At 41.4% G+C, this 18,701-nt stretch overlaps 1 protein-coding gene across 6 annotated transcripts in view; it reads left to right on the top strand.

The window, feature by feature from the left end:
• CNOT10 (CCR4-NOT transcription complex subunit 10) overlaps window positions 1-18,701 on the top strand; it is a 281,547-nt gene that overhangs the window by 243,586 nt on the left and 19,260 nt on the right. For all 6 annotated transcript variants that reach the window (XM_069211989.1, XM_069211987.1, XM_069211986.1 and 3 more), the window contains 5 exons: window positions 4,609-4,722; window positions 8,715-8,845; window positions 10,316-10,351; window positions 11,123-11,250; window positions 16,768-16,843. In XM_069211989.1, coding sequence (XP_069068090.1) covers window positions 4,609-4,722; window positions 8,715-8,845; window positions 10,316-10,351; window positions 11,123-11,250; window positions 16,768-16,843 — 485 coding nt within the window. The remainder of the gene's footprint in view (window positions 1-4,608; window positions 4,723-8,714; window positions 8,846-10,315; window positions 10,352-11,122; window positions 11,251-16,767; window positions 16,844-18,701) is intronic.

Here is an 18,701-nt window from a genome sequence, read left to right as displayed (position 1 = left end):
GCCCAGAACTAAAAATTAGACTGTCTTTCAAAGATGGTCAGCTTTCTGACTCTCTGCTAGTGAAACTAAACCATCTGCCTTCTCCAAGGCCATAAAATAAATTGTTTCCTCTATTGATTAAATGAATCTATCTTCTGGTGGGCATCATAAACTAACGGATAGTCTTAGAAAGGAAATTGCTAGCCCCAGCACAGTGGAAAACGTGATTACACTTCATATTCTGTAGAGCTTTGAGTGATGAAACCGATTTTGCCAGTAATGACAATGACCTCTGTATGGTTTCCGATTCGTTTGTCAGCATACTGGCAGCTTGGTGTTTTTCGAGGACAGCAGAAAGCATATCTAGAATTCTAGCATCATACGTATGTGGATGACCTGAATGCACATGTTGTTCATTGCTTGCAGAAGGCTGCTAAAGATAGGCTTGATTTAGTACACTGATAAACACAATTTATTTTCACTACTTGCTGGCCAGGCGTTCAATTTAGGTTCCAGTGAGTCACCCACAAAGCTGCTCAGTGTAGCTGTAAAGTGAACTGAGCGCATGGCAGGCGTGCAGAATCAACAGCAAAAAATTGACACCAGAGGGCTAGCGATGCCATAGATAAATAGGGAGACTCACACATTCTCCTGTTCCAGGTAACTGCACCTCCTCGTGCCCTACATCTTGAAAAGACCCTTTTAACGTGTGCACTTGGCTGTTTAGTGTTCTGTCTGTACCAGGAAACACATTTCTATGTAGCAAACTATATAAATGTCATGATTCCTTCATAAAATGAGCCCTGCACCCAAAACTACGGCTATCTGACCCCCGCAGATTGCTGCGCCATGGGTTACGGGCCAAAGTCCTGCCCCATCAAACCTACAAAGGTGTGTGTGTGTAAACCAAAGAGACTGCCAGTTTGCTTCTAAATTACACGCATGTTTTATGCTTCTTTATCCCTATATTTACTGCTCTTGCGTCACTCCAAATACCCGGTGTGATTGGCACTGCGTAATCATTCTTAATTAAAATAGTGTGGGCTTTAATGCCCTATTCGTATGTCGAACTTTATTCCCCAAAGTGAGTAACTGGGTTAATCTCCCATCATTATTTCAAGAGAGGTCTGTAGTTTGAGTGTACTAGTTTGAATAGGTATATGGCCTGTTTCCTGCATGTGCTATTGTCTCTATCACAATGTGCCTTACTAACACACTGACTGATGTAAGCACGTGTATCTTATGAAAGATTTGCAATTGTAAACATGTACACTCTGCTTAAACTTAGGGATGTGGTGGGATATTGTGCAGGTGCTCACTTTGAAAGTTTTTTTACCTCCACATTTTGCATACACGAAGGCCCTAGTACTCCCTCCATATTCCGAGCTAATAGAGAAGTTCCATGAGGAATGCAGTGTAGCAGGCCACAAACATTCAAAGCACGTGAATGCAGTTAGTGCCCGTTATCAGATGTCCATTAGCTCAAAAAGAAAGTGTTGTTCATTTCCCTGACTCTGCTTTCAAGCCCTGTTTCTAAGTGTGCCATCTTGATTTAAAACATCCTGCAGTGGTGACCATCTATTATTCAGGAAGGAGGATGACCTTAGTTATTTGTAATTCTTATAATATGTCAGGCACAGTGAGAACTGAATTGCCTCTAAGCACTGTAAACAGGCGCTATTTGTGGCTGATTTTGTTTCAATTTTGAGTGTAATTGGTGGATTCTAATCTAAAACTTGACCTGGTACATACAGTAGCATCAGTACTCTGTACACACACGGATGGTTTTGAAGCTGTTGATTTGTGTACAACTCTTCTATTACTTCTTGCCTACGTGGTCAGTCGTTGAATCAGAAACCGTCATAGCCAATATCTTGAAAGGGTCATGTTTGAAACAATAGGTCTCTGCAGCAGTGTCCTTCAAGTCAAACATATACCATGTATATCTTTCTTGGCACAAACCAGACAGCTGACACTAAAAGGCATATGCATTTTTTTAATGAAAGCATAGAGTAATCGGTAATCATATCATCCTTGGGGTGTACAGTCAGTGCTTGTTAAGTTAACTGAAACATTAACTAAAGAAAACAGTGTTGCAATCGACTACCTCACATATATAGTCTGCGTCTCATCACTGTCGCTCCATCCTTTACAGCAGCCACACTTCTCTCGGTTTCACGGGGAAAAGGGGATATTGCAAGTTTATTGTACTGGATATATTTTCGCTGAAAGAAGCGACTGCGTGCAAACGCAAACTTTTCAGTGTTAAGCATGTTTGTTCTGTTTTGTTAAAGAAATGAACTGAATGGGCTTGAAATCCATATATTTTACAAAGTAGATGTGAGATCTCTTGTGTAATGTGACTAATGATTCCATCAACACAGTGATTCCACCATTCAGATGGGAATTCACCAGGTGTTTTTTTTTAATTTTTTTTTTTTTTTTTTACTGTTTTAGAGTTTGTGACAGGCAGCGAGAAGGTTTTTATGGGGGTAGTCAAAGTAGAGGGTCCTTAGGATAGATTAATAAACATTTGTTGATGTAAGTAGGAATTTTATTGAAACAAACACAGGGCACTTCTAATAGTACTGCGAGCATCAGCTATTCAACATTATTGAAAATAATCAAAGAAAGGAACTTTTCATTTTATGCCTTCCCAGGAAAGCTGATACTCCGTTGTAGTGGTTTGAGTTGGTTATGGTGACAAACCAAGGATCAAGTCTATAGGTTTTATTGGTTCATTGGGAAAAGTTATGTCAGTGGCTGTAGTTCTCATCTGCTTATTTTGAAAAGTCACAACAAAGGCTATCGTCCTGACTTATTATGAACAGCAAATGTTAAAGACAAAAGGCTATTCAGGGTGGATTTTTCTTAAATTGCGTCAAGAGGCAGAGCTTGCATTTACGTGATTATTACGTGGAAGCACAAATTTCTCTAGTTCACGAGGGTATTGTGTTTGTACTCTCTGTGCAGATGGTAGGGATAGAAGATTTGCATGGCGCCAGTCCTTCTTGAGCCATATTAATAGGAAGTGCATGTTGTTTTGACAGCTGTACTTTTGCACACATTACTAATTTTAGGACTGTATGCATTGTGGTTGGATTGTTGGAAAATTTATGCTGAGTACATTAAGGCGTGCCTTGATTACGGTAACAAGCCAATGACAAGGCAGCAGGCCTGACTGGCTCATTCGGGAAAGTTATGTCAGATGCCATAGGTCAGCTGCTTTGGGATGGCATTGTTCATAGTGTTTCATTGGCTGTGTGTTCCAAGGCTGCTGTCACTTTGCAGCTCAACATGGTAACTGTGTTAACATTTGAATGCAGCTACGTTATTCTTAGCAGCATTCCACGATGGCTGTCCGCTGCTATGTTGATTTTATTTTTATTGCCATCATGTCAGCATCAACAGGTAGTTGCATTTTTCTTTTTCCTACGTTTGCTCTTTTAGTTTATCTTGCATCTGCTTCTTCAGTTTGAGTGTTTTTGGTGAATGAGGGCAAGAATATAAGGATAAAGAAGAATGCAATAATGATGTTATCAAGTGCCTAAACGTAAAGGTGACTGATAAGGCACTTTTATTTGGTAGATAGGCATTTTAGTATTGCCAATCCTTGCCTTTCAACATAGCTTAACTTTAACAAACATTTGATCCAACGATCCTGAAAATGCAATGCGTTGTTGGTCAGCTGGCTCACGGTCTTGCTGAGCGGGAGGACATACAACCTGCTTTCAATTATTTCTTAAGTTCAACTTTAAGACACGGGTATTAAGTTATGTTTTATGACCCTATCACTTCCACGCTGCTTGGTTTCCGGAGATCAAAGTGCAGCGCAGGCTTTGGTATATTATGGCTTCGTTTTGTCCCTTCCGATTTCGTGGCCACTTCTGCATTGAAATGGACTTTGGCGGAAAAGGTGGAAGCTCTGAAAAGGCACATTCAGGGTTTCTGTTCTCGGCACAGGCTGGCCGCAGTGTGACAAATCAAGCTGTGCACTTGGACATTTCTGGTAACCCTCCCATTAAAATGTCTATTGTTTGATCGTTAGGCCATAAAATCTAAAGGTTGTGCGCACCGGACGTTGGGCACTGATCGTGCTACAGGAAACGCACAAGCTAATAAAAAACATTCCTGCGTTGACACCATGTTTTAGCACTCTTTGGTGGGTGGCTTTTGTGTGGTTGTGTTTCTTTTTTTTATGTTTTTCCCTTGGGGCCGCTTAATTATTAATATCCTCTGCTCCAGACATTAGATGATGTCAGATGCCGAAGAACCCATTAACACAATTCAATCTTCTAAAGGTTTTTGCGTGGATCCAGAGAGCAGGGAGGTTGTGGTGTAGCCCGGAAACAGTGCTGGAAGTGACTAGATGTGTTTTTACGTGAATGCTATCAACCATACATCAGTAACTCCTATCATGGTGGCTAAATGAAGGCTTGTGTTTCGGGAGCAAATGTTGACTACTCGTTAGCAAACTGCAGTGCATTGTTGGTTGTGGCTGATGACTGCTAGAAAGAGCTATATCACTTTATGCGCTCTATGCAGTAAAATGAGATTTGCAGTCTGCACCTGAAAGCCTGCTCTGTAAAGGAGTACTATGTTTTAACTGCTTTCTGTGTCTTATTGTAGGTGTTCCATACTTGCCTGCAGTGCATATGTTGCTCTGGCATTGGGAGACAACCTCATGGCATTAAATCATGCAGAGAAGCTTCTTCAGCTACCAAAACTATCAGGCTCCTTAAAGTAAGTCACGCCTCTGCTGAACTTGTTACCACTTAATTTGATTAATATGTTGGAAAATTAACAAACATTGCATGCGAGTCATTTGTTAAAGTTGTCGAAACCATCCGCTTGTGGTCCCTCTGCCAGCCATTGCTTTACGTGATATGCTCTTACAATTGCACCTCTCATTGCAAGTACAGAGACTTATGATTTGCACTAACGTGCGGTAGGGTGTAGGTTGTACTTAGCTCTTTAAGATAATTACGTCTGATCTCGTTGCCAAAAAGCCTGTATATATGGACTACATGCAGATGGCCAAAGCAGTGCCAATGTTTAAAAATAAAATCCTGTGCCCAGAGTCTTGCTCAGAACCCCACAGCTAGTGCTATTGAATGTTGGGGGTGCCAAGTAGGGCAGCTAAGTCTTGATTCCACCTCATGCCCCTTTAATCCACCTTTAGACACTCGATGCCCCTTTATTATCTCACTCTTTCAGGTTCTTTTTCATCCCTTTTTCTCTGTGTTGCTGTTTTCCGTCTTTCTCTTCCTCCTTTCCGATGCGTGCTGATGGGCCCCACCTGCAACCACTGGCACAAATTAAGCGCTGGCCCAAAGCATCATTCTGAAAGTCTATCCCTTTTTAGGTCGCACCTGCAATAGCGCTTGAGCTACATGTGATCTCACTTGTCAGAGATATTATATACAACACGGGACTTACGGCCAGCCCATTGCTTAACACGTGATGGCTTCATTGAGACTCTTATTAACTGCCTTCTAATTGGCCTGTGCATGCTTGCTTCACTTCCTCTTCTTTCGATTTAAGCGTGGACCAAGTACTGATTGATTCAGCTTGATTGCTGTCCTGCTGATTGCGCTGTGATTGAGGTACTACTTTTATTCTTTCTTCTTCTCTGTCGTCCTTGTTGAAACTCTTGACATTTGTAGCTGTGTTTTACTATGCCACACAAGTCCTGTTCTCCTTTCAAATGGATGTTTATTGGGACAACACATGCTGTCTGCTTTTACGGTGACTACAGATATTGTGTGCTTCCAAATGTATTTTCAGAAAGACATGGACCTAGTTGTTTTTATATGTGATAGAATTTTTGCCAGATTACATATTTTTTTCTTCTTTTTCCCCTCATGGAGAATTTAACTGGTTTGTTGAGAATCACAGGGGTGTTTTGCTGAGACCTAACAAGTATTGGCAAAACCCATAGATCACACCTTTAAGACTGTTGGCTCTGCCGTTGCCTTTTGTTCCTGCTGTGAAGCTTGAGCATTGCTGACTTTGGCAATGATCTGTGGTCTTTTCGTTTGACTACACAAGTTCAGTTTATAAAAATATGGACTTTTCAATTGTGTCTTCATCTGATGTCGGAAGAGAATGGAAAACTTCACCTAAAATATAATCGTATTGTAGTGTGGAGGTACTTTATCAGGGATTGCAATTTCTATTTCTTGCCAAGATTATTATTTGTATTTTGTATAATGAGTGTCTAATTTAAAAACGTAGGTAATTGTTGCCTGCTATATTTTCAAGATGCGTGCCTACTTCCTTCAGCTGTTTTCAAGGAAAGGCCTACTTATGTTTTTAACGTAAAACTTTTGTACACAGCAAGTCCTCCATGTCTCCGATTGCTTTGTATTGCAGGCAAAAAAATTAAAATCATACAAAGATTTGTCACCAAAATAATTGTAAATACAGGACCCCAAATTTACGTTCTGCCACCACGGTGCTGCCATATATCCGATCAAGAGAACTCTCAAACTAAATATGAAATAAAGCTTTGATGTTCAAAGAATGTAATGTAAATATAGTGCTATGCCAAATTCTTTTTTTTTTTTTTTTTGATAAACCATTTTAATTAGTTTTATATAGAACGGCTTAAAAGCCCAACAGGTCACTGGTACAATCAGCACAGATAAAATAATGTACCATGTAGAGTCAATGCATGACACACTGATGCGCACACAAGAAGCTATGCCAAATTCTTATTTATCTTCCAAATGCCAAACCATGCTAGACAATCTGACTTGTGCTTTATCGGTATCAGTCCTAAAAATGTTTCTGGATTCTGGTGATGTTTTTGTTTAATTATGCTTCAGGATTAACTGTGTGACATGCTTAATTCATGGCAATTTTCCTTCTCTCCTTTTGTCCGTAAGATCCTTCAGACTCTCCTTAAACATTTGAACTTGTGATTAATCTAAATCCTTACCCATAAAACTAAGAGGCCGAGACCGATCACATTGCCCAGTTCAGCCTGCCAGGTGTGAGTGGCTCAGCCAAAGAAATCTCACCCAGCTCATTTCCTTTGAAACTAACAGTGTTACCTCAGTCTGTGCTCCGTAGATAGCATCTGCTGCACCTTTTGCATCTTAAACGTTTGTTGCAGCTAAAATTTGGTTGATGGAAAATGTTACCCCACAAAGGATGGAAGCAACTGTTCTTTGCCGAACCGTGCATTTTTTTTCTAACATTGGGACTTGGTCAACCATTGCAACCACTGCCCAGAAGCCTTCCTGAGAAGTGGTAGTTTTCTGAGCTTCTTCATATAAGTCCTGCGTTCTCGCTAAGAGCCGTTTTCGATATAACGCCCCATTAAATGGGCCTGCGTTGATAAATACAGGGATCATTCGTGGCACTAATTTTTCCTTATAAAATTTCTACTGTGCAATGTTGTCTTAGTGCATTTATTAAACGTGAGTGAGTGGTGCATGTATACTATGCTCCTGAAAAATATTAATGGTTACTTTTCTTTACTAATAAAGTGAACAATTACTTGCAAAGGTGTCCTCATGCTGAGGGGAATGTACTGACAAAACAGCGGAACAGTACTGATGCATTAACAGAGGAGTTGATTATTAAACAAATATCTGCATTTTTAGATGCTTCCTTCCTGACCCACTTGAGATTTGCTGTCAAGTCATGATTTAATCTGAGAGTCATATGCATATGCCATGAATAAAAGAATGAATGATCTAATCAGAGCGGCCCAAGGCACCACTCAGATTTTAGTATTAAGTTCACCGTTGAGCCTTATGAGGCACTGTATGTTATAGGTGCAGTACAGTACTAATCCAAGGGAGGGACACTTCTTCAGTGCAACCAGCAAGAATGAAGACAACCAGCTCAGAACATTTGATTTAACACGTTCTAATGCAGCGTAATGTGAGCTTTCCATGAGAGATTGTTTTCAAAGACTCCAGAGAGATCCAAATGAACTACGTCTTCAACACCAGCTTGATCCACAGTGATCCTGAGTTGGTTGAGTACCAAAACCAAAAGGGCCTGGTTAGAACCCAGCTTGAGAGGTGCTGAGGGTGCTTTTCATATTAATGAGTCTGACGATTGACAACTTACTCCGCCACTATGGATGCTAAAGGCGGCAGGCATTAGTGGAGATTGTTGTGATGGAGAATAATAGAATAAGCCAATGGCTGTTTGGACAGAGGGACCACTAATGCCTTTTTCCAAGCAGTACGAACAAGATCAGTACTGATAGAAATGTTGGAGTTTGTCCACAACCGGAACTAATATGTGAGCAACCAAAAGAAAGAAGTGTGGCAGATAAATATCCGAGAGCATCCAGATTTAAGAGACTGAAGTGAAGACTTGGGGCCTGATTTAGAGTTTGGCGGACAGGGTACTCCGTCACAAACGTAATAGATATCCCATCTTCCATATAATGATTCCCATAGGATATAATGGGATCGTAATACGGTAGACGGGATATCAGTCATGTTTGTAACCCCCTCTGCCAAACTCTAAATCAGGTCCTAAGTTCTCTTCAGCAGAAATGGAGCCAAACTCTAGAAGCAAGTTAGAGTTGGAGTCTGGTGAGTACAGTTAGGGGAATATGTGGGCCTAAGAACATCTGCAGTGCTGTGAATTTTGTCTGTAAACATAACAGTAAATGTTTCATAAAATATCTCTGAAGACGTAATGGAGGCGTTGCAACATACTTTTGTGAAAGGCGCTTGACTGATTACATTTGTTGGCTGTTGCAGGTTCCTGGGCCATTTGTATGCAGCAGAGGCCCTGATCTCTCTAGACAGAATCTCTGATGCCATCACGCACTTAAATCCTGAGAATGTCACGGATGTCTCCCTGGGAATCTCCTCCAATGAACAGGATCAGGGTAACATGATAAGAACTGCTGATGCTTTCACTCACTTTCCTTCTAGAACCCATGTTGTGCATAAATCAAAGGTCTTTGTATAAACATACACAGGTTTTTGGTTGGTTTGATAACCGGAGTAAAATTAGCACAAGTTTGTCATTTTAGATGCTCTGGTTGGTGTTAGCCTTTTAAGCTCTCAAAGTTAAAATTACTTTTCATGTACAGTTTACATAACCAGTGATGTTCTGATAAATGTATTTACATGTCCACTGTCTAAAGGCACGTACCTCAAGTATCCTTCAATCATTGTTGACAATGAACTAATACATGGTAATTACGTATATGCTATATTATTAAGTCTTTGAATGCATGACACACATGGCTATATTTTTTGCATCTTTTAGACAAATCACCACTGAGCCATTTCCTACCATTAAAAATAAATGAGTTCTTTGTTGTTTGAATGCTGATTAACACAGTTTTTCTGAACCGCATTTCCTAATTGTATATTGTATAAATAAGGCTACATACACAAGGTTCAGACCTGATCATTATTTTTGGGTAGTAGTTCGTTGGCACAGCTATTTCTGACTTGGCCACAGAGCACAACCCGCTACCACCAAATCATTTCATGGACCACTTTTGAGATGATTGGCACACGGCTTCTGATAGCTAAAAAGCATGAGAAATGGCTATCCAAAAAACTCCTTTAGCTTCCTAATCCTGACACCCAAATCATACATAGTCCCCATTATTTTGCTAAATGTCATATTTCACATTTTTCTGTTACTTTTAATGTAATTGCCATAGTTCTACATTGCCTGTCTCCTATTCTGACCACGTAGATAGTGTGCTACGTATTCCCTGGACCAGATTCGACCCATAGCTATGTTGTAGAGCTTTACATGCCACGTACCAGTAATACACACAGCTGTGTATGTCATTTGTGCATGCCGCCATCCTTCTCTTCAGATGCACATATTTGCCTGTTTCCCCATATATATATTTTTTAATTCCCCTCTTTGTGTATTGGAGTATGTTTAGCTTGTGCTCAGCAACTTCCTATGTTGGCCCGAGCAAATTGTATTTTTTTTCTCTTAAACCCTTGCTGTTTTTGGTACTTTAGTCCTTTCCTCGCGTTCGGGAAGTTTATGCGATAAACTCCCTAATAAAGCATTGCACATCATACCACCACCACCAGTTTGCATCCTGCTGAACCACATACCTGGGGGATAGCTGCCCATGCACTCCTGCACTTTGAGTGCCACCAGCAAACCGAGGTTCCTCCATTGCCCCTAGATAATCAGAGTCTTCACCCAAGTTTATGTAATTGCTTTTTTGAAGCAGATAAAGAGCGAGGCACAGAGTCTGGTTGTTACATCCGCTTCCACCTTTGTTGTGAGAAATGTTAAAAGAATGTCGTTAGCGAGGGTTCAAGTAACACGTAGAGTCCAACTTTTCTATTTTTTTGTGTTGTCTTCCCTACAGGGGCTGACAAAGGAGAAACTGAGCCAACAGAATCTTGTAAGTAGAATGCTTTAATCAGATGGAAATGTCACTAGTAAAGAGTATATGCAATTCTAGGTTAGCTGGCATAGTGGAATTGTAAAGACATGCTTCTGGACCTTTATTACATAGTGTTGTTTTATTCATCTCAAAACATTGCTCCTACAATAACATGTTTTTACGTCTCTGCTTCTTTTAAACTCTATTTCCCTCCCACTAATCTGACAGTCTTTAATTCTTAAAATGTTCTTTAATGGTCGCATGCACTTGTTACCTTTTATTTAGTAGTGTTTCAGACTTTTTCTGAAATGATCTTCTACGTTTGCGAGAGGTATAGCTTATGTCCGGTTTAGCTTTTTCTTTGAGATGTTCTAATTTGGGGCCAAAATGTATTTCTAAAAGTGTTTGAATTGGAATGTTAAACTTCCTGAGGTAAAATACTGACCTAGAAATGAGGTACGGCAGAATCTGTAGTTGATGCACATCATGCCAGAGTTTGAGCCACATGGTCTCAAACTCTTGTGAAATGACATTCATAGCATTGATCTGAAATACCATTTTGATTGTGAACTATAGGTCCCCCTCATAATTCCTGTTGGTGTTTTCTCTAGTCACAGTTTTCCAAGTCAAGTCTCTTGGTAAGGGGGAAAAATACATTTACTTCGTGTTCCCTGGGATTCATAATACTTGTGAAGTAAAAGAAAGTTACCGATGACAGAGTGTTTTTTTTATCGTATTTTAGTCTCACTAGGTTGCTGAAATTATTCATTGCTTTTTTTCTCTTTCAAGCGGGAAAGCAGACGCCTCAGTGTTACCCAGCGTCTGTCACAACTGCGCGGACAATGATGCTTTTTAATCTCGGCAGTGCCTACTGCCTACGAAGCGAGTACGACAAAGCACGCAAGTGCCTCCACCAGGTAAGGGCCAAAAAATACTATAATGTTGCGTCGTCTATTTGAGAACTTACGTACTTCTCTGATATCAGAGAAGTGACAAACAGCTTACATTTACACTGCCCTGATAACAGAGCAGTAAAAATCCAGGCTATGGTCTTCTCCTCGGTCTTCATAGACCCCAACGAGGCATTGAACTTGAAAGTGAAAGTTTACTGTGGAGAAGGACAAAAATCTCTGCCATCACCTCCCTTGTATGCTTTGAGTCAGTATTTGAGTGTGGGGAAGAGACGGTGTTATGGACGGAGACCTAGAACACGGGTAGCTTCCAGGTGTATTTGAGTTCCACAGCACTGGGTCTTTTACGGATTCTGATGTTGTTTGAATATTTCCAAGTTCAAGCTGAGAATCCTTAGAGGAAATATATTTGTTACATGTTGTGTATTTAAACACAAACCCTGTAAAAGGCTCTTTGCTAAAATAAGTTCAGCACATTTAGCCATACTGCTTTCTCTTTAAGGAACCACCTCTGTCTGGCAGCTCCTTTCTTCATCTTCTAACCTCTTGTGCTTGTTCATGGGATTCCCTATGGGGCTCTTCTCATTTCTCACAGTAAAAGTCGATAGTGTTTCCTGGAAATTAACTGTGGGCGACAGTGGGAAAATGTCAGTGCTACCTTTTCAGGAATAATCACTGTTCTCCTTTTACAAAATGGAAACGATAAAAAGGCCCTCTTCAAAATCTGCCCCAAAAGTAGAAGACCCTCAGAAAACGCCTGCTGTGTGTACACAGAGCGGGGCATGGGCATGTATGACAGGTGCATGTTATTCAGAAGGAAGGAGAGAATAAAAGTGTGAAGTATTTTGAGGCTGTGAATATACAAAAGAAGCTCTGGAAAATTCTGAAATGTTCTCCAAGTCTACTAGTCATCCGCTCTGTTCTTCAGTAGTTTCAATGCGTAGGACTTGGCAGGTAGACTAAGCAATGTCGGAGATGGTACTGAAGACTATGTTGTATATGTCTAACTGATGACCCTTTTTCCTCTACTCAGCTTGATCCTTGGGATCAGCTTCCAGTCAGGAAGTGGTCATTGGTTATAGAAGGTCTGAACAGTGTTAGACTGTAGATGGGAATGAGTCCATCTTTTCAACTGACAACATAGGCAACTCATGTTTCCCTCCCATTGTCTATCACATACAATCCCATGGTGGAAATCTACCCCGACTATAGCTCGTCTGTCATTCTGTTTATTGCCTCTTACACAGGCTTTTTCTCAGATTTTCTCAGATACTTGAACGTATTGTTTTACTAATACTTTTTTCATATTTGGAATGGTTGACCCAGAAGACAAGGATCATCATGCTAAATATCCCCCCCATTGCCGGATTTTTTCCATCCAACTAGCAGAAGCCAAAAATCACTTACTGTCTTCATGTATGGTAATCATAACCATCTTGGTATCCATTATAGCAGAGTGCGATCTGGCACTCCAAACACCCCAGTGCTAGCGAAGGAACTTGTTTAACCATTCCCGCAATGCCAGGTCTCTGAGGAAATGCCAATTTTCTACTCCCTGCTTCTCATGGCCCAAAGATGGAGAACTTTCGGATGCTGGCTGGTGACTGCATTGATGAGAAGACTGTGAACTCGATCCAGCCCCTGGTTGGTTGTAATGTTCGGATACGTCAAAGAGGTGACACCTGGTGTGCGTAAATGCACTGGGGATGTGGAACCTCCCTTTGCCAGAAACTACTGGAGGAATACTGGTCTCTAATGCCAGCCATGACCCGACTGAAAGATATCTGGGGACTGCTTACCTTGTACTTAGCACAGCATTCATGCAATAACATTGCATTCGAGGCCAATGGGAGGAGGAGACAACTGATTCGGGGACTCTTCCCCAGGGAGTTTGACATGATCAGATGACAGATATTTTAGAGATGGCTCTTAATGATCAGGCTACAGCAAAGGCCACATTAATCCACATAGCCATGACATACATTTGTAATTGGGCAAAGGTGAAGGGGTACTACCCACTGTTTCACCCGTATACATCACGAGATAAACTAAAATCCTTGGAATGTAATCGCCTAGATGCATATTATCTTGATACAGACTTGAGAAACTTGTTATGCAACCGTTATGCGCTAATATAACAGATTAATGGATCTTGTGGGAAGCACACATGTTTTTCAAAAGTTTAAAAACCAATAAATAAAAAAAGAATAAAAAATTCCAGGTATCATCCCACCAGCAGGAATGCAGTGCCCCCTATTGACCGGTGTCTCTAAGGACCCTGCGTGTAGATCTGGGGCGTTCAAACTCTTGGGTAATGCTGCACTTCCTTGTATAAGAACCAAAAACATATATAGACTCCTTTTCTTCAGTACAGATGCCTTGACGCATTCCAGCGTCGAAACCAAAAAGAAACCTTTCTGTCACCACCTTCTGGTGCAGTCATCCTTTCAGTTCTTTATACTTTTGTGGGGAAATTGCTGCCATAGTAGGATCGTTACGTGTTCTGGCACCAGCAAAGTATTGATATTGTTACTGACTAATCTTGCAAAACGCACCTGGAGAGCAGATCTGCATAAGAGTAAGGTGGTCTGTGCCTAGTTATATGGTTTGTAAGCGTCTTGTGCACCAGTAGGATGATTGCATTCCTGTGGTTTTGAAAATCCTTCCCCTCATTTTCGTATGTCATCCATGTGCGCCTTTGCTGGTCCAAATACACCTGTGTAACCTTCAAACACTTGATTTCAAGTACAAAAAGGTTAGGAAGGAAATGAGGTCAATTAAAAGGAAGTCAGTCTTCATTTGACCTAGATTCTATCAGGCAATGGCTTATTACAGATAAAAGTTGGTAAAAATGCAGGAAAATCCCTGGTACCCCCTAAAGTACCAGTTAACTAAAGAAATTAAATGAGTCCCCCTTTCACAGTCTTCTCACCATATCTCTCAATCACAGATCCATTTGTGTACAGGTTGGGGCTTTGCTACAGAGGAATATGTGGAGACGCGCTGTGTCCAGAGAATGACAGGGGCTCCTCATCACATTGTGCTGCTGTTTGAGGCCAGATCCGAAAATGTTGGTGTAATCTGAGAACTACTTCTAATGCATGATATGTCTAACCAAAAGAACTATTTTGTCACATTCCCCCCTCCTAAAATATTTCCATTTATGCTAACGGGCTTAGATACTTTATGCATTTTAAACAAGCACTGGCAAAGCTAATAGGTTTCGCCTATGCAAGATCTCTTGGCTTTGTCAGTGTTTTTAGTGATGTTGCCCAGCAGTGCAGCCTGCTGTACAACACGTTTTAAAGCAAAGGAAAAAATGCTGTGATGCAGCCAGCACTGGCCGACTACAGTTAGAACAATAAATCACGCTATTTTCTAACAGTTGAAATTACAGGGAAATCATAGAAATTCAAGCCCTCACTGCTTATAGAGCTAACGTGGTTAAAACAGTTTCTTTGCTGGTTGCTGTTGGTATAACAGACTGCACAGAATGCACTGTTGGGCTGCGTTCCAGTACTGTTATGCTGCTCTTTGCACAGGAGAAAGTTTTGTTTGTATATCAAGGAGCCACTTTCCGTCGCCACTTCCAACCGTAAGCTTAAATGCGAAGTCCCTAGCGGCTGTCCTAGGGTCATCTTGGGCAATTTTATAGTGCTTGTGTTTTCCTTATGTGGGTGGCCAAAAAATAAAATGAAGAGAGGGGTCTCTTTTGCATGTCCACTCTTATGAGCTCCATAGACACTTCCTTGGGGACACAATAGACTCGCCACAGCTTACGTCACCCAAAAGTGAAACAGAAACACCTACCTAGTTAAGGATCCTATGGCTGTATGACCTTTGCTAATGACAAGCATTGGCAAAGTCCGTAGTTGTTGCGTAAGGGAGCTGTTGGCTTTATCAGTGCTTTTAGCTTTGTTGCACAGCAGCGGGATTGCTGTGCAACATGGCTAACAGTTATGGAAAAAAGTGGTATGATACGACAGCCAACTGCATCATATTTTTTTTCTGATGGCTGGTAGGGGCAAGAAAGGAGAACAGGATGGGGGGCAGGAGGCTAGCAAGAATGATGCAGGTAGGGATATGTTAGACGGGTAAGCAGCAAGGTCACAGGAGGAGCTGACTGCACAAGCAACAAGGTCCCAGGATGGGTGGAACGGACAGGACAGCAACAAGGATGCAGGAGGGGGTGGGAGGAACTGAAAAAAGCAACAAGGGCAGGCGAGAGCGTGAGAGGGATGGGGAGGGCTAGAGAGGGCCTACAAATATATGCACTGTTGTGGAGTGCTAGATTAAAAGTGGGAAAAAAAACACCTCTGCAAGCAGGTGGCCACTGGAAAGACACTGGCCACAGATAAGATATTGTACTTGATCCATGCTCCATCGAAGACAGGAAGACACAAAGATAAGGTAAAAGCAGAAGACACTGACCAACGAGAAGAGGGAAAATAAGAGTGATATGAGAAGCCAACCAGTAGTAAGTCATAAGTAAGGCTCTGTGTTGTTGTCACAACCACCATCTGCCACAACATAAACTTCTGCTCCTGGTAGTGCTACAACACCTGTACTGGCACCACACAATGGATGTTATACATTGGATCTAAGGCTTTTAGCCAGTTTCATTGCAAAGTTGTGAAATACACAATGTTCTGTGCTGTGATATGGACAGTTTAGCCCAGTTTGGGAAAGATTTTCTTAGGGGTTTGGAGTGATTTTTAGTCACCCAAAGAATCTTAATGGTATTTATTTCCCTTAACTCAGTACTATTCTGTTCATCTATTTTATTGTTCCCTTTGCCCTGTCCACTTTAAAAACCCAACTAACGCCACTGGAGCAGGGTACAAGGCTCACCAGAGCCTTTTTAACTGTAACAGACCACAGAATTTTAAAGAATTCTGCATTAGCAATTGCGATATAGTTTTTCTTCCATCAAAATAGTCTAAGACTAGGATTGATCTACAATTTGCGTTATTTCTGATAAACGTTCCTCAGGCTGAAGCTGCGCTATTCTACAGTTGATTGAGGACATAATTCTGCACATGCTGTGTGTGTCCTGGATTCTAAACATCTGTACTTGTTTCAAAATGTGCGGCATTATGAAATGGCATCTGCATGAATATTTGCACAGATCATTTGTTTATTTTTATTTCCAGATAATCTTTTAGTCAAATCCATTCCGATAAACTGAGATTCACCAATGCCATCCCAATTTTTACAAGATTAAGCCAGTCTGTAAAACAATTTTTATAGTAGGAAGTATTACTGCTAATTATGGCCACATGTAACACAAACTACAAACTGAAATGTTCTTAGGTGCAATGTTGATAGGCGAAACTATCCCACTTTGTGATGCTCATGGTTTCCACTTGGTATTCTAGGTATTCTAACCCCATGCATCAAGCTGTCATATGCTATTGTACTTTCTCACATCACTGTATTTCCATTGTTCAGCTGCAAATATGGCCATATTTTGAGGCTCTGCGTGTGTATGTTTGCTAATGGCAGTTAATGTATATTTTTCAGGCTGCTTCCATGATTCACCCCAAAGAAATTCCACCTGAGGCTATTCTGCTCGCAGTTTATCTTGAACTCCAGAATGGTAAGCCAGTGCAAAATACTTATTTGAAGACACGTCCTTCTGTTATCTCGGTTCTGTGTTCCCAACATCTTTTTATTTTCCCCTTTCATAGCTACTGCTATAAAATTGATGTTGTTTTTATTCTGTATGGGCATGTCCCCTCCCCGCATACATGCACATGCGCCCACACACACACACACACACACACACACACACACACCCACACGCGCCACACATACACACCCACACGCGCCACACATACACACCCACACGCGCCACACATGCACACATTCACCTCCAATTCCAGACACGCATCCACCCACACACATCGATACATGCATTCACTCACGCATTCAGGCACGCATCCACACCAACATGCTCACACATACACACACGCACTCACTGCAGCATTCATACACGCATTCACTCACATGCTTACAATCACGCTTACCCCCACAACACTCACAGATGCATTCACACACACATTTATACACACACGCAGACATCATACACACAACACCCCTCACCCTTCCACCCCCTCCTCTGTCAGACGCCCGACTTACCTTGTCCGGCGAGGAGGTCATCCAACAGGGAATGGGAAGGGGCGCTGCTACCACCAGCAGCACCCTGCCAGCAGGACACCGCCAGGCCGTGTTAATGGTCATAATACCGCTGGCGGCGTCCTTCTGGCGGGGCTGTGCAGGTGGTAGCCTATGCACCTCTGACCGTGAGCACAGATACTGCCGGATTTCCGCCCTCAGTGTGTGGCGGAAATTTGGCCGTACCCATATTATGGGAGGCTGTAGACCGCCAGCACCGGTGGTCTCCTGGCGCCCATGGCTTCAGCAGTCTTAAGAAAAGACCGCCAAAGTCATAATGAGGGCCTAATTGTCTTGCATATCCACCAATTATTTTCTCAGTGACTGCCTGGATCAGAGACAACATTGGCCTCTTGTTCTCCTGGGAGAGTGTCTAGTTCTGATAAATGATGGTTACGTTTAAGATGGTTTATCACTGTAGTCTAAAGCAGATGTTGATATTCACTCATAATTGCTGCCTGAGTCTAAACTAGTATCTGAAAATGTTGCTAATTTGTTGACAGGGAAAGTACCTCACTCAAAAGAATCAGTGGACTGATAGAAATCTTATACATAAATAAAGATACATCCTTTCTTTTTTATACGTCTAATATCCTCCTACAGTGTCTCAGTTTTTTCCAAATATTAATTGTTTCAAATTCTTTGATAGTTGCTTGTAATCACGCGACAGCTGCTGTAGCATTAGTTATGCCTTGATTACAAAGGATTTTAATTTCTAATATGAGCATTTGTTGTACCGAAGATAAAACTGGACTTGAATAGTTACAAAAATGATAGGGATATAGTTGACCTGGAGGTCAACTGGAGCAATGTTGGTCTTTAAACAATCTCTAAGGAATTTTGCTTGTAGTTCTGTTCTTAATTTTTTTGTGAAATGTTTCTAAATTAGAACGGTCAGAATCATTTTTGTTAATATTTAATGTCAGATCTTTCCTTTGCGCCTAAATGCTAGGAACCACTCACAGTTTAGTAATATGACACAGATTCTGACTCTGACACAGAGGCAAAATGGCGGCGACCCCCTAGGAGAGAGTCCTTAGCCCATGTAAGAAAATTTAAACAAAGGGCCTAATAGATAATCAGTCTGCACAAACAAGTGAGTAGAAGAAGAGCAATCCAGTAACAATTTGAGAGCTTGGGTGTATGGTACATGGACATCCAGCACCCTTAATGCCAGAAGGCAGCTCCCAGGACCCAGAGAGATAATGTTGTAAATAAGGTGGCCATGAGGTGAAGTTGTAGTGCCTAGCTGGGTGGAGAAAGATTTGCGGGAGCCTGCC

This window comes from Pleurodeles waltl, chromosome 10, assembly GCF_031143425.1.
Source record: "Pleurodeles waltl isolate 20211129_DDA chromosome 10, aPleWal1.hap1.20221129, whole genome shotgun sequence".
Classification (NCBI taxonomy): Eukaryota; Metazoa; Chordata; class Amphibia; order Caudata; family Salamandridae; genus Pleurodeles; species Pleurodeles waltl.
The sequence above is the reverse complement of the archived record's forward strand: the minus strand, read 5'-3'. Positions and strand labels throughout refer to the sequence as shown.